Source organism: Herpailurus yagouaroundi, unplaced genomic scaffold, assembly GCF_014898765.1.
Source record: "Herpailurus yagouaroundi ecotype Mexico unplaced genomic scaffold, PumYag 77, whole genome shotgun sequence".
In the NCBI taxonomy this organism is placed as follows: domain Eukaryota; kingdom Metazoa; phylum Chordata; class Mammalia; order Carnivora; family Felidae; genus Herpailurus; species Herpailurus yagouaroundi.
The window spans coordinates 80,169,881-80,183,116 of NW_024412388.1; the positions used below are offsets into that span (position 1 = coordinate 80,169,881).

The 13,236-nt window shown below is 48.7% G+C and overlaps 1 protein-coding gene across 4 annotated transcripts in view; it reads right to left on the reverse strand.

Annotated features, from left to right (window-relative positions):
* Positions 1-13,236, reverse strand: part of BCAR3 (BCAR3 adaptor protein, NSP family member) — a 115,953-nt gene that overhangs the window by 30,954 nt on the left and 71,763 nt on the right. For all 4 annotated transcript variants that reach the window (XM_040471017.1, XM_040471013.1, XM_040471014.1 and 1 more), the window contains one exon: positions 1,684-1,812. In XM_040471017.1, coding sequence (XP_040326951.1) covers positions 1,684-1,812 — 129 coding nt within the window. The remainder of the gene's footprint in view (positions 1-1,683; positions 1,813-13,236) is intronic.

A 13,236-nucleotide genomic window follows, 5' to 3' on the forward strand; every position in this document is an offset into this window, starting at 1 on the left:
CTCTACTGTGTTGCCAAAGGAAACTCTCTACTGTGTTGCAGATGTTCCTGTGGCCAGACTGCCTGGCTGTGCATTCTGGCTCTACTGAGTGACTTTGAACCAGGTACATAATCTCTTTGTGGCTCAGTTACATCACCTGTGGGACAGGGATAGTATCACCTACACAGTAGCTATGAAGATTTAAAGGAGTAGAGTGTCAGCTACAACTACCTTATTGTCACAGTGTTCAGTTATACAACCTGAAATGATGTATGACTGAAAATTTACACTCACTGTAAGTGGTAAACAAATTTTGTGATCACAAAAAAGAGAAGGACGGTGGTGACAGTCATCAGTTTTATAAACTTTGACATTTTTTCCAGGATATCCCAACATTGGAACAGTTAGAATAGCACGCTACCATGGTTACTTTAAAATTCCATCTTGGCCTTAAAAATTCGTTTTCACACAGAAACTGCACTTCTTGGAATGGGGCCTGAGGAAATAATTACAGTGATAAACACAGTCGTTATCTTACAGGGTGCTGGTGAGGGTGCCCACTAAATAGCAGAGCACCATACGATGGACACACATACAGTGTAGAATGGTTTTAAAACGATTTTATAACAGCAGAAAACTCCCAGGATATGTCAGTAAATGAAGACAGTGGGCTGCAAAAGTATATGCAGTATGATCTCACACTTGCAAAGCCTCATAGGAGGCTTTATATCAAAATGTTCACAGTGGTTACCTCCAGGTTGGAGAATTATGGGTGAGAGCTTTTAATTTTCTTTGTTTTACTCCCTGCATTTCTACAATCAATTTTAAACTAAAAACAAAAAGTTAGAATAAGGATTATTTCTTTGATAGTGCTGAGGTATCTGCTACATGAAAAAAAATTATCACCATGTGATGCCCTCCACACACACCGCCCCCCCCCCCACCCCCCCTTTCCTGTCATGTTGTCCTGGGTAAATGACTGGCTAGATCAGCTTCCAATAAAAACCCAAGAGAAATTCTACACCTTAATTCTGGACTTATATTTTTTCAATTTCTAAACTGTTTAGCAAAAACCCCACATTATTCACAGCTATCACCCAAATGATAGTCACACAGAGAACATCCTAGGCCAGGACGCTGTGGTCACTGGTTATAATTCCTCTACCTGCCATCTCCAGGACAGGGGTCCAGGTAGGGGAGGGCTGGAGGGTAAATAGTTGCTGGCCCCACTAGGGTACTGGTGGCCCTGCTGCTCTGTGCCACTTGCCCTGATGATACTCTCTCTTCACCTGAAATTAAAGTACTGTCTTAAAAGAGAAGCAGGTTCAAAGGGTATGAGGCAGCCGGCAGCCGGCCATGAGTTCAATTATCTGAACCACAGGCTGGCCCCTCACCTCTCGGGGTCATCACCCTGCCGCCACTGCCTCCTGCCCGCTCCGGGTCTGTGGACCACAGGAACACCTGCCTTTCCTCCATCCCCTTCCCGGGCAGGTGGAGATGTACTGTGGGTTCCTGACCTCAGTTCTTCCCGGCGATCTCCTGGGAGACAGGCCCAAGTTCGGTTTCTGTGGGCTAGGGTGTTCTATCTGTTTGGCTAAACTGGGGCCGACTCTGACATGGCGTTGGAGGGTAAGCCGGAAGGGTTCTCAGCGTGCTGGTGTTTGAGAACGGCGGGGCGCGCCCTGGCAGGAAGAGAGCGGGTACCTGGCGGGGGATGCGTCCGTGGTACCAGGCGTGGCTGCGCAGGTCTTCGCCGCTCAGCAGCAGCTCCTCCTCCAGCTCCTTCTTCAGCCTCTCAGGGGTCCTGTCCATGACGTGCCTCTCCTTGGAGAACTGCAACACAGGGGCAGCGGTGACCTCCCACCCTGCCCAGGTCGGCCGGGCCAGCCGGCTGGAGAGGCCCTCCCGCCCGCACTTGGCCGCTTGGCTAACCAACCCAGGATATGCCAGAAGCCCTGTTCAGGTAGGGGAGCCTGGATAATAATTACAATTAGCTGTGACCTTTCACTTCTCCAGCTGCAAGAATGTAGCGAAATTTTCACCTACACACCGGGACTGTGATGGGAGAGGGGGCCAAGATGTTCCTTTTATCAGTCGGCTCAGGTAGCAAAGACAAGGGGAGCTGGGCACTGGGCGCCAGAGAGACATGTGCGGGGAGGGAGGCACAAACGAGCCCTGAGAGCTTCCTCGTTGTGCTTGGGAACCATCCTCCCACAGAGCTGGGAAGGACAGCAGTCCTCAACTGGCTCACAGCTCTGAGCCCGCAGGACACTGCTGCCCAAAGCGCAGTCCCCAGGCTGAGAGGGGCGGCCCTGAATTCTTTGCTACTGGCAAACTTCAATTCAGGAACTGAGTTAGCCTTTAGAAACTTTTAGAGCAATCGGACAGAAGAATTTTATGTCTCTCAAATCTACTAACGGAAGTCTGACTTTGGGTTGTTGTAGGTCTTTTTCATTTCATTTTTCTAATATTTCATTTTTATGACAGGCTGGAAATTGAAACCTAAAAAAAACTGGTCCCTCGCCTCGGATAGTTTGAGAATCACTGATCTAGGTCACTGCGCAGTGGCCAGGACAGGAAGTCTGGGTGGGCAACACTGCCTCCAGGTCTAATTTAGAGTCCACGCCTACTTTCAACACGTGAACTGAACTTGGACCCCTGCCCAGTTCCCAGCAAAACCCGGCTCAGGGATCACTGACTGAAGGTCATGGGAGCAGGAAAACCATGTCCCTTATGTTCTCCCAAGCTCCCCAGCTTGGCCTCAAAAGGATCACCCAATTGTCTTCATCACGCGCTCTGCACCTTAGCAAAGGAAGAGGCCCAAATCCTTCTCCACCCAAGAAAAAGGAAACAGACTTGGGATTTTACACCCGGATTCTTATCCTCAAGTCTCTGTGAGCACGTTGGCCTAGGACGGCCCTGGCTGCAGGATGCAGGGCCGCTCTCAAAGTGGGGCTCTGGTTTACTAATTGCTTCCTTCTCCCACTCTCCTCCTCACAGCGCAGACACCTGCATCAAAGAGATGCCAATGCTGGCTGACCTAGATGCCCGCAGGCATTAGCAGTGATGTTTGCCATCGATCATTAATTATGTACGGGTACATGTGAAGACAGCTCACTGGAAAGACTTGAGTACAGAATGCAGATTGTCAACCAGGCCACATCTACTGGTAGTTTATTGTCTGTCTTGCTTCCCAGTAGATGTCAAGTTTCATGATAGCAGAAACCCATCTGCCTTCTTCCCTACTGCCCTCCAGCAATGCCTGAACATATTAGGCACTCCACGTTCACCGAATGAGCAAATACCCCAAGGTGAGGCCTGTCTGGGCCTTTTCTTAGTTATGGAGCTTTTCCTCTTCCAATTATTTGAAGCTCCCTATCAGCTGAGCATGTGGCCACACAACTAAAGGATGTCATTCCTCAACTTCCCTCTCTTAATGTAGGCACGTGGCCACATGACCACATTCTGACCAAGGGAAGGTACAATGCCGCTTAGTGGGACTTCTAAACTGGAGAGGCAGCACCGTCTGGGACCTGAGGAGGGAGCCACGTCCTTCAAATGGGGGAGCAGAAGCCCCAGTGGGGTCAACACAACAGTCCCAGATTGCCCACCCCCAGGTCTTCCTTGTGACCTTCTGTCTCGTTTAAGCCTGTTAGTTTGGTTGCTCCTGTCACTGGTAGCTGAACTAAAATCCTAACCGATACTGTGACCCTAGCCTCTCTTGAGCCCCCCCGACAGTCTTTTTACATCTAGCCTAAATCCTTGTGCTGTGCCTGGGCCCACTTCTTCTTGGCCTGAGCTCTGAAAACGTGGTCACCAGTAGCCATACCCTCTGTGTCACCCTCCGCTGAAACTGCACTCACCCGGATCCAATAAGCTGTTCCCATATTTCTCTTTACATTCTCCTTCCTTCCTGATGTCCAATACCCAGGCCACTTCCCGTTACCCCCTCTCTCCTTAGCATCGTTCATAAACAGCAAGATTTCTTAGCATTTTATAAACAAATCCTTCGCTCCAGATTTTGAGATAATCCTGCTTTACATTTGTTACCAAAAATATAAACTCTGCTATCTTGTTACTTCTACTCTAATTCCTTAGAGGAAAACCACAGTTGTGGTTCTTCCCCCTGCTGTGGACTGTGGACATGGGGCATGACAGGGCATTACACGCAAGTACTGAGGGAGGAGAGGAAAGGAGGCCAGTAAGACTGACCCTCCCTGGAGACGGAGCACCAGACTTCAAACACTATGCCCTTAAGCTCTTGCATAATTTGTGAAAAGTTAGGAGTTTACACAACTGACTGGATTCATGGTTTGGGGGTGGGGAGAGGGTGGGAGATAAGGAGGGTAGGAGAGGGAGGGATGGAGGGAGACAGATCCAGAGCTAGCAAACAATCTCAAGGGGTCTTCATCTCAAGCCAGTGACAGCTGTTTCTACTACATTACAAAGAGCCAGGTTGGCTTCTGGGAGCTTCTGCCTCAGCAGATGCTGTGGGCACCATGTCTCAAACGGCTAGCTGAACAAGGCAATTCAAAAATCACCCCCATATGCCCATCCTCATGATTATTTGCAGGGCGGAGGGGGGGGGGGGGTGAATGCCTTCTAGAAATTTCACAACTCTTTTTAGTCACACAGATTACTGCAAATTTTATTATTTTTCCTAAGGGCCTATATTTTATGAGACTTGCCCTTACCAGCTATGATTGTGCCACTATATAGGAGTACTGTTATACTCATGGTTGGTGAGAGGTGACCATGTAGGAAAATCTGGCAAAATGTATCCATTTGTATATTTGAGAACACCATGACTGATATTTGTGCTCCTTGGGGACCAAGAATGGTATTCTTCAGGGCGCCTGAGTGGCTTAGTTGGTTGAGCATCCGACTCTTGGTTTCAGCTCAGGTCATGATCTCATAGTTTGTGAGATGGAGCCCCACATCGGGCTGTGCACTGACAGCTCAGAGCCTGCTTGGGATTCTCCCTCCCTCTCTCTCTGCTCCTCCCTGGCTCATGAGTACTCTCTTTCTCAAAAAAAAATAGGCTTAAGAAAGAAAGAAAGAAAGAAAGAAAGAAAGAAAGAAAGAAAGAAAGAAAGAAAGAAAGAAAGAGAAAGAAAGAAAAAAGAATGACATTCGTGCTTCACAGGAAAGGTCACCAACCATGGGAGTGGGATATTTGGCAGAATTCTGTCAATTTGCCCCAAACAACCAGAACATGTACCAACAGTGTACCCTTCCACTTAACTGCTGCCATCTGGAGGAAAGATGAGGTTCTGCCCCAAAATGCAGCCATTTCAGTTAAGTTTCTGGGTCTTTGGGGCCACAAAATAAACTCTAGCAATTTAGGGTAACACAGGAGTACCTCTGCCCTTGGCAATGGTTTTACCCCATCGGTGTGGCCACCCCTTTGAAGTTCTGACTGATTCCACTAGTGACCCAAGGATCCTCCTGGCCTGCCTTAGATTACATTCTGAGCAAAGTCCAAAAGAGATAAGTTCCTGCTCACACACAGTCACATGCATTGCTATCTCACGCACGGCCCAGCATTATGCATCATAGAGGGGCCGGAAGAATAAGTACAGGTCCCAGTAATCCAGTGGTTTCCAATCTTGGGAAAGTACAGCCAAGCACATCATACTAATCTGTCCCAGTTCCTATAGCCTTTTCTCCCAGTTTATACTTTCCAGCTCTTTCACATTCGTTTCTGCAGACGTCTTCTGAATTCAGTGTGCCTCAAAGACTGGCTGGACCCAAGTCATTCTCAAGTTTTCTGTTAGCATGGGATAGCGGGCATCTGTGACACAGGGCATCGTGACACCCCAGAGCAAGTACAATATATCTGGGCTCTCTCAGACAGTTTCCACTGAATGGAAATGCAGCACTCACTGGCCCTTTGGATTTTATGTTCTTCCACCACCAGCAAGAAAACTCCTGAACGATCAGTATCTCACAAAGATGCTATAAAAGTTATAAACAACCACATCATAGTAACACGACTTTTTCTCCATGCTCAGATTCTCTAGCTATTCACCCCTGAATTTGAACTTCATTCCTAGAAGGCAGGTCTGATTCTTTGTTTCCAGAGCTTCTTATCTTAAGGAAAGGAGGTGGCAGAGGCTTGGCCCTGACTCGAGTTTTTCTGCTCCAGCGGGGGCTCCCGATCCCTCCATCCTGAGCTCCACCCTACACAGTAGCTGGGGTGTACCCTCCAGAGAAAGAGACGCTCCCGGGTTTGGTTCAAGAACATTCTCCCCATGAGCTTTGCCAGGTTCATTCGAGCCACCACGTCCACCCATGGCCGCCACGAGAGAAAGACACAGGCAGGTCCCATGTCTCCTGTTCTGTGGCTTGCCTGAATTGCACCCACCAGAAATTTGAAGGGTTCTTTTGGGGGGACTCAGGGTATAAGAAAAGGTGCTATGAACACAAATTAAGTAGTAATTTGAGCAGTAAAGAAAGGGAGGGAAGCTTAGTAACTACTATATCATGGTTTCCCACTCACATGGCTCCACTTCTAAAATTTCGTGTTCTCTCAGCCATTAGTTCTGGGGTCTGGGGTGAGGCGGGTAAACTGATAACTCAGGCAAATGCAGGGGGTGGAGGAGGCCCACACTTGTCCACCCAAATTCAAGTTTAGTTAGAAAATTCCTAAGTTACCATAATTGTTGCTTTTCAGGGGAATCTGAGTCTAGCTACATCTTCCTTACTGCCAGCATTTTAATAACTCTGATGTCAACAGATGTTACAGCACGGTGTTTAAGCATAGCCGGCCCTCGCCCTCCATCTACAGGCCACTGGCCACTGACCGGCTGTGTGGTTTTGCTTAAATAACTTTACTGCTCTGCAGAAGCCTCAGGCTCCCGGTCTGCAGAGATGGGGCTAACAGTTTGTGATGGGGTGTTAGTGAGGATGAAAGGGATCCATATCCGTAAAGCACTTAGAACATAACCCAGGACACAGCACTGTTACCTGTTATGACAGACATATAAGAATGCTACTCATCTGGTTATATAAAAGGGACAGTTCACATCAGAGGTGTTTTCAGTCTGGTGCATGGATGTGTAGGGGTTGGGGGTTTGGGAGGGAAGCAGTGAAGGAAAACAGCCGGCTGCCTGCATGAATGTCCACGGGCTGCCTCGCACAGCCCGCCTGCCCCAGCACCTCTGGTCCGGTTACAAAGCCAGAACCAGTCCCAGCTTGCTGCAGCCGGCTCCAAAAATCATGCCTATCACTCTGAATCTGGAATGAACATCTCTGCGGCCCCACACAGCCCCAGCAAGTCTGTTCTTGACAGGCTGGAATAGCCAGGGCCCGGGAGATGGTTGGAAAACATATTCTGGACGTGCTGAGCCAGTTCCACAGACGTGCTGGGAACCTTGATTAACACGGAAACCCAAATTTCAACAGTTTTCCCAGAAAGAAAAAGCTGTTCCAGCCCAGGAGGAAAGGAGCCCAGGGTCTCTTCTCCCAAGGGCTGCCTGACATTAGAGCCTGCATTTCAAATCAGGCACAACAATAGGACCCTGCCTCTTCGGAGGAGGTCTGTGTTCTTAAGCTTGGGGACGAGGGAGGGTGTGCATGCAGTAAATTGTGGGAAAACCCCAGAGAAGGCATGACACTTATTTGTATGTAGGAGACAGTGGAGAGGATTAGAAAAAGATGTCATCTGCATTATAATTAATATTTATTTTACTCTGTCCCTCTCTCTAAGAAAACCTTCCCGGTTCCCACAGAATTTTAAATTGTGCAAATCACCAGGAAAGATCCTGTCCCTAGTCCCAGGGGCTAAAGGTAGAAAGGGAAAGACTGGAAAAGCACCATTTCATGGCCATTAGCAATCGTGACCAAGCAATCTGCCAAACTAATTGCCAGCGGGGGATGACACCCTGGTCCCTACCCTTAGGAAGGCACAGTCTCTTGGACGACCACACACAGAGAAACGGTTTAAACTCATCCCTGAGCTCTGGAGAAGCACTGCCTGGATCTTATCCCTGCCTTCCTGCTCTGGAGCCTGGCTGAGTTACTCTGCCTCGCTGTCCTTAGGTTTTCCCCTGTCAAAATGAGAAAAGTCACTGAAGCCCCATGCCGTGGGAGGGGCCGGGGGGGGGGTAGGATGAGAGCATGGGGGTGGGGGGTGGGATCAGGATCGGACCCTGAAGATAAAACCTGAGAAGAGGAAGGATATTTGGGGCATTTGAGCTAAGAGCAGCTGGGTTTGGTCAGATGGAGGTTCTGGTTGAGGAGGTCTGAAGCAGGCAGAGGTTTTACACACACACACACACACACACACACACACACACACACACACACACACACTCCATCTTTTCTCCAAGCATGTGGTTCAGACCCCACCTTCCTGGGCATCGTGGCTGACTGGCTGACCCAGCTAGAGTTAGTCCCAGGATTTTTCTAAGTGGAACTGAATGAAGAAGACTGAATGAATGAAAACGTCATGAGGCTAGAAGCATAGTGGTGCTACACCTCATGCTGACCCACCATGTGGAGCCAATTGGGTGGAGAATGAAATGAGTGTGCAAGGAGAAGAGGATCAGGAGATGGAAGGTGGGTCCCAGTGGTGCACACATCCCTGAGCCCCAGCTGACTCCATTAACCAGCAAAATCCCCTTGTGACCTAAGCTAGTTTGCCCTGGACTCCTGTCACATGTGCCAAAGGAGTCCTGATCCAGGAGGGCAGGATTGGATAGAGGGGAGTAGGACACTGGAGGCTGAGGGACTAAACCTTCACACTCCAGATGGAGAGAGTGTCACTGAAAATCTCTGGCTAGGAAGGCAACAGGTAAAAAAAAAAAAAAAAAAGATGCTTTTAGACAGAGTAATCCAGGTGCAGTAGGCAGAATGGCCAGGCTGGGGCTGGGGGCACAAGGCCAGTTCTGAGACTTGTGAAGTGTGCAGATGATGGACAAATCTCTATCGCAAGCCCGTATGGTGGGTGCCAAGGCAGGGAAACTGACCAGAATCCATTCTAGAACTTGGATGTCAGTATGAATAAATAGAATTCATCTCTGCAAAGCTTGTTTCTCTCCCCCTTTCCTAGTCACTGGCACCTCCTCTGTCCTCATCACCCAAACTCACCCAAACCCAAACCCTCAACACTGGCTTCTATCAGTCAAGAAATTCCTGATTCTATCCCTTACCGACACCCACTCTGATTCCGACTGAGATTGCTCTGTTCTGTTCTCCCAGAACTTCTGCAATGGCCTCGTAACAATCTCCCTACCCTCATCTCTGGTCATACACTCTGCACTTACATGCCGCAGACTATCCCACACTCCTGGCTTGGAGACCTTAGTCAAGGGGTGCCCTAGCAAGGGCTGACATGAGATCCAGAGTCTTTCTTAGCACCCCCACAAAAAACTTCATGGGCTCCTATGCCTGGTTTTTACTCTCCCAGGGCTCAGACCTGGTTCATGAGGGACACGGACCCTTTCATGCCCTATCCTCCCAGACCCCTCAGCTTTGAATGGCTTTCATTTAACCCCAGTGAAGTGAACCACCACCTTTGCCACATACGGACACCGCATACCGGGATCCAGGTCTGAATTTGCTAGAAGGCCCAGTTCACAAGGGCTATGGATGGATGCCTATGTGAGGACCCCTTGTGGATATCTGCAAAATAACTGGTAGAGGCTTGACGGTGGGGGAGACGGGCCAGGGCACTGCTGTTTTGCAGTGGGGGTCTGTGAATCAGCAGCGACATACCTGCAGAGGTTCTAAGGACGCAGGGGCTGGAGCCCAGGCTGGGCAATGGGGAGAAGAGGGAGGGGAGTTGGATGAGGCAGGCAGGGGCCTTGAAGGCCAAACTAAGCCAATCTGTTTTTATCTAAGCGGGGCAGGGAATCCACTAATGAATGCTGGGCAATGAGGCAGTATGGTCCGCGGGACACAAGCTCTTTGAGGACAGAGGCCACGCCATATTTCCCTTTGGCTCCCAGAGCCTAGCCTCGTGCCTGGCACACCGCGGGTGCCCCGTAAACACTTACTGACTGGAGCCAAGCTTGCCTTCTTACCCTCTGTGTGGCAGCTTCCTGCCACTGGGTGGGGAGAAAAAGAACATTTGGAGGTTGCTCAAGAACAGGGAATCTTGGCCATCTTTCTAGACTTCGCTTAACTTGTTTCTGTATGCACCAAGCGAGTAAGAGTTCTCACTTCGCAGGACGACCTGATCTAAGGCACATAGAGCACCCGGCACCAGCACTGTGCCTGGCACACAGCGGGCATTCGCTGGAAACAATGTAGAATCTGAACACCCTTTCAAAGAGGACTCTCAGCTGCAAAAATAGTAAGTTACTTCACTAAAGAGTTAAAAAAAAAAAAGAATTATAAAATCCATCAGAAGGTTTTAGAGGTATCTGGCCTTTGAGAATTTAGTTCTAATGGAACAAAAAAGCTAGGAGTTGGAACAACCAATTTCTATTCATGCACAGGTTATTCTTTATTTCAGTTCTAAGTTGATAGTTTGGGGGTTTTGAATAGTGTTGAACAGTGGTTCCATCTGTGCATGTGACACTGACCACACGTGAGAAGGCACTTTCCCTGGTGGCAAGCACTTTGCAGGCCTGTATTAGCAAGTGCTCCTGGCTAGCTCCAGCTGCCTCAGCTGTCCATAGTACACGGGACAGAGTGGCAGTGTGAGTGTGCAAGAAATTGTCACGTGCACAAGACTGAGAAGTCCTGGTACAGAGATTATGTGTCCTTCAGGGCCTTGGATGTTTAGTCAAGGATGTTTTTTGTTGAATTTTTAAAACTGAGCTGATTTTCTAGCCATCCATTCTATGATCAAGGCTGGCAATTAACTTGCTTGAAATAAAAAAAAAGAGGGAAGGGGGCATCCGGGTGGCTCAGTCGGTTAAGAGTATGACTCTGGATTTCGGCTCAGGTCATGATCTCATGATTTGTGAGATCGAGCCCCAGGTCATTCTCTGTGCTGACAGTGTGGAGCCTGCTTGGGATTCTCTCTCTCCCTCTCTCTCTGCCCCTCCCCTCTGCTCACACATGTGTGCACTCTCTCTCTCTCAAAATAAACTGAAAAAAGAAGAAAAAGAAAAAGGAAGAAGGAAATCTGTGCATGAAAAGAAGGCAAGGGGGAGAGAAAATGAAGAGAGAGGGAGGGAGGGAGGGAGCAAGCTTCTGGGCTATTCTATCCCAGTCAGGAGTGTCAGGCCACAGCACCCAGCATGCTACCGGTTCTCAAAAGCTTCCTTTCTTCTGCCCTGGATGGTTTATTCAGTTGAGGGAGAGGTCAACAACAGTCCAGGCCTCTGATCAAGTGGCACCAAACCACTGCTCAGGTCACAGTTTTCTAGAAATCTCATCCAGATGATCACAACCAAAATTGTAAGTGCGACTGACGTTGTAGAGCATCATACCAAATTGGTCTATTTTCTGAGCGAAGACCGTGTCCTCCTGCGAGCTGGTGGGAAACCCCTCAGGAACGTGCCTTGAACAGCCACCAGGTGACCCAGGCTGGGACCATGCAGGAGTCCAAAACGACAGACCCTCATCTCGAACCCAGCCTGTGCTGCCTCGGAACCTGCATCATTGCAATCCCTAACAAAACCTGAACGTACAAGGACAAAGAGCTCCCACTCAGAAAAAAACATACACTGGATAACCATTGCGCAGAGCCTTCTGAAGCCTTTCTAAGTCTGTGACAGGACCACCTTGCAAGTAAATCTGCCTAACAATGAGATTCTTTGAAGATGTCAGAAACTCTGCCCCTTCAAGTCCCTGCCCTGTGTTGAACTGCAAGCAGTGGACTAGTTTATAACCAAATTCCAAAGTATATCAAGGGCTTGTAGAGATCCAGTTGGTATTTTTACCATTGAACACCTGCATAAATTGATCATGAACCCACAGGATGAATAAATCCCAATCACTTCTGCCACTCTTAACCCTGCCCACAGGCCGAAAAATGAAAATCCAGTTCTCCCCAAGCTTTAAGCCCAGCAACATTTTGCAGGCTCCCTCAGATGTTTTCATCTGAGGTACAAGGGCAGGAGAGAAGGTAGCGTTTGAAGATAGTTAACCTTCAAGCCTCCATGTGAAACAATTTGTATACTGGCTTCTCTGCCACCTTTTATTGACACTCACTGGCCTATGGCTTGCCTAAAAATGTTTTATTATTACTCCAAAGGTAAATGAAGAAGGGCTTCAATTTATGGATGCAACTTTTCCTACTGGGCGCCAGGCTAGACAAATACAACTTCCGTGCTAATAACTGTAATTAAAGCCAAAAGCTTTAGTTATTAAATAAACCATTAACTTTGTAAATAAAAGTCCCAAGAGGGAAAAAAACAGGTCAAATTAAAATTTTGACTATCCTATTGGTTAGATAAAAGCCAATGGTGGCACGGGCAATTGGGCATTTTGGCCTGGTCCCCCCTGCAGGAGGACACACAAGTGGCCTGGCCGTGGGCTCCAGTACACAAACAGCACAGTGGCATTACATCTAAGCAGGTGCCCTTCTTACGTGGCAGAGAAAATTTCCATACTGATTGCAACGGATGCCTGGTGGATGGCAATCAAGTATCCCGAGGAAAGGTGCCTTATTCGAATTCATACCAAGGTGCTCTCTGGCTAGAAGGGAGAGACCCTGAGCACCTTTTAAGTGTCGGGCTGTTGACAGTGGGGACCTCTGGTCTCACTTGGGTCCTGTGCCTCGGAGCCTGCTCCTTTCAATCCTCACATTAAAGCTCAGCGCAGCAGGCTCTGTAGGCAGTTCTGTCCACACACACTACACCCTCTCGGCTAAAGTGCTGCACAAATAGCCAGGAGGTTACTTTTAAATCAAGAGTCTGATAGCCACTGGAACACGGGGCCTCCTATTACCTCACCTTCTTGGCCAAAGTTCTGCAGGAACAATCAGGAGGTCAGTTGCAAATCAAGAGCTTGATAGTCACTGGAAAACTGTGCCACCGATTAAACCCGAAGGCCTACTGAGCGCCCACTGTGCTACTTGGCGTCCTGGACTAGGTCTGACGGGAGACGCAGACGCGAGAAAGAACAGCTCCATGGCCTGACAGGGGTTACGGCCGCTCCGAGGGGACAAGACATCTTTAGAGAACGTACAGCAAACAGCCACAAGCAGTTTTGCCGAAGGTCTCGGAGTTCTCTATCCTATCTGAAGTCAGCGAGGGCTTCTGGCCCCTTCCGAGAAAGGAATCGGTAGCAAAGATACCTCATAAAATTTCAGTGAGTTTTAGCATTCTGAAACACTTCAATTAATTTGATGTTAAT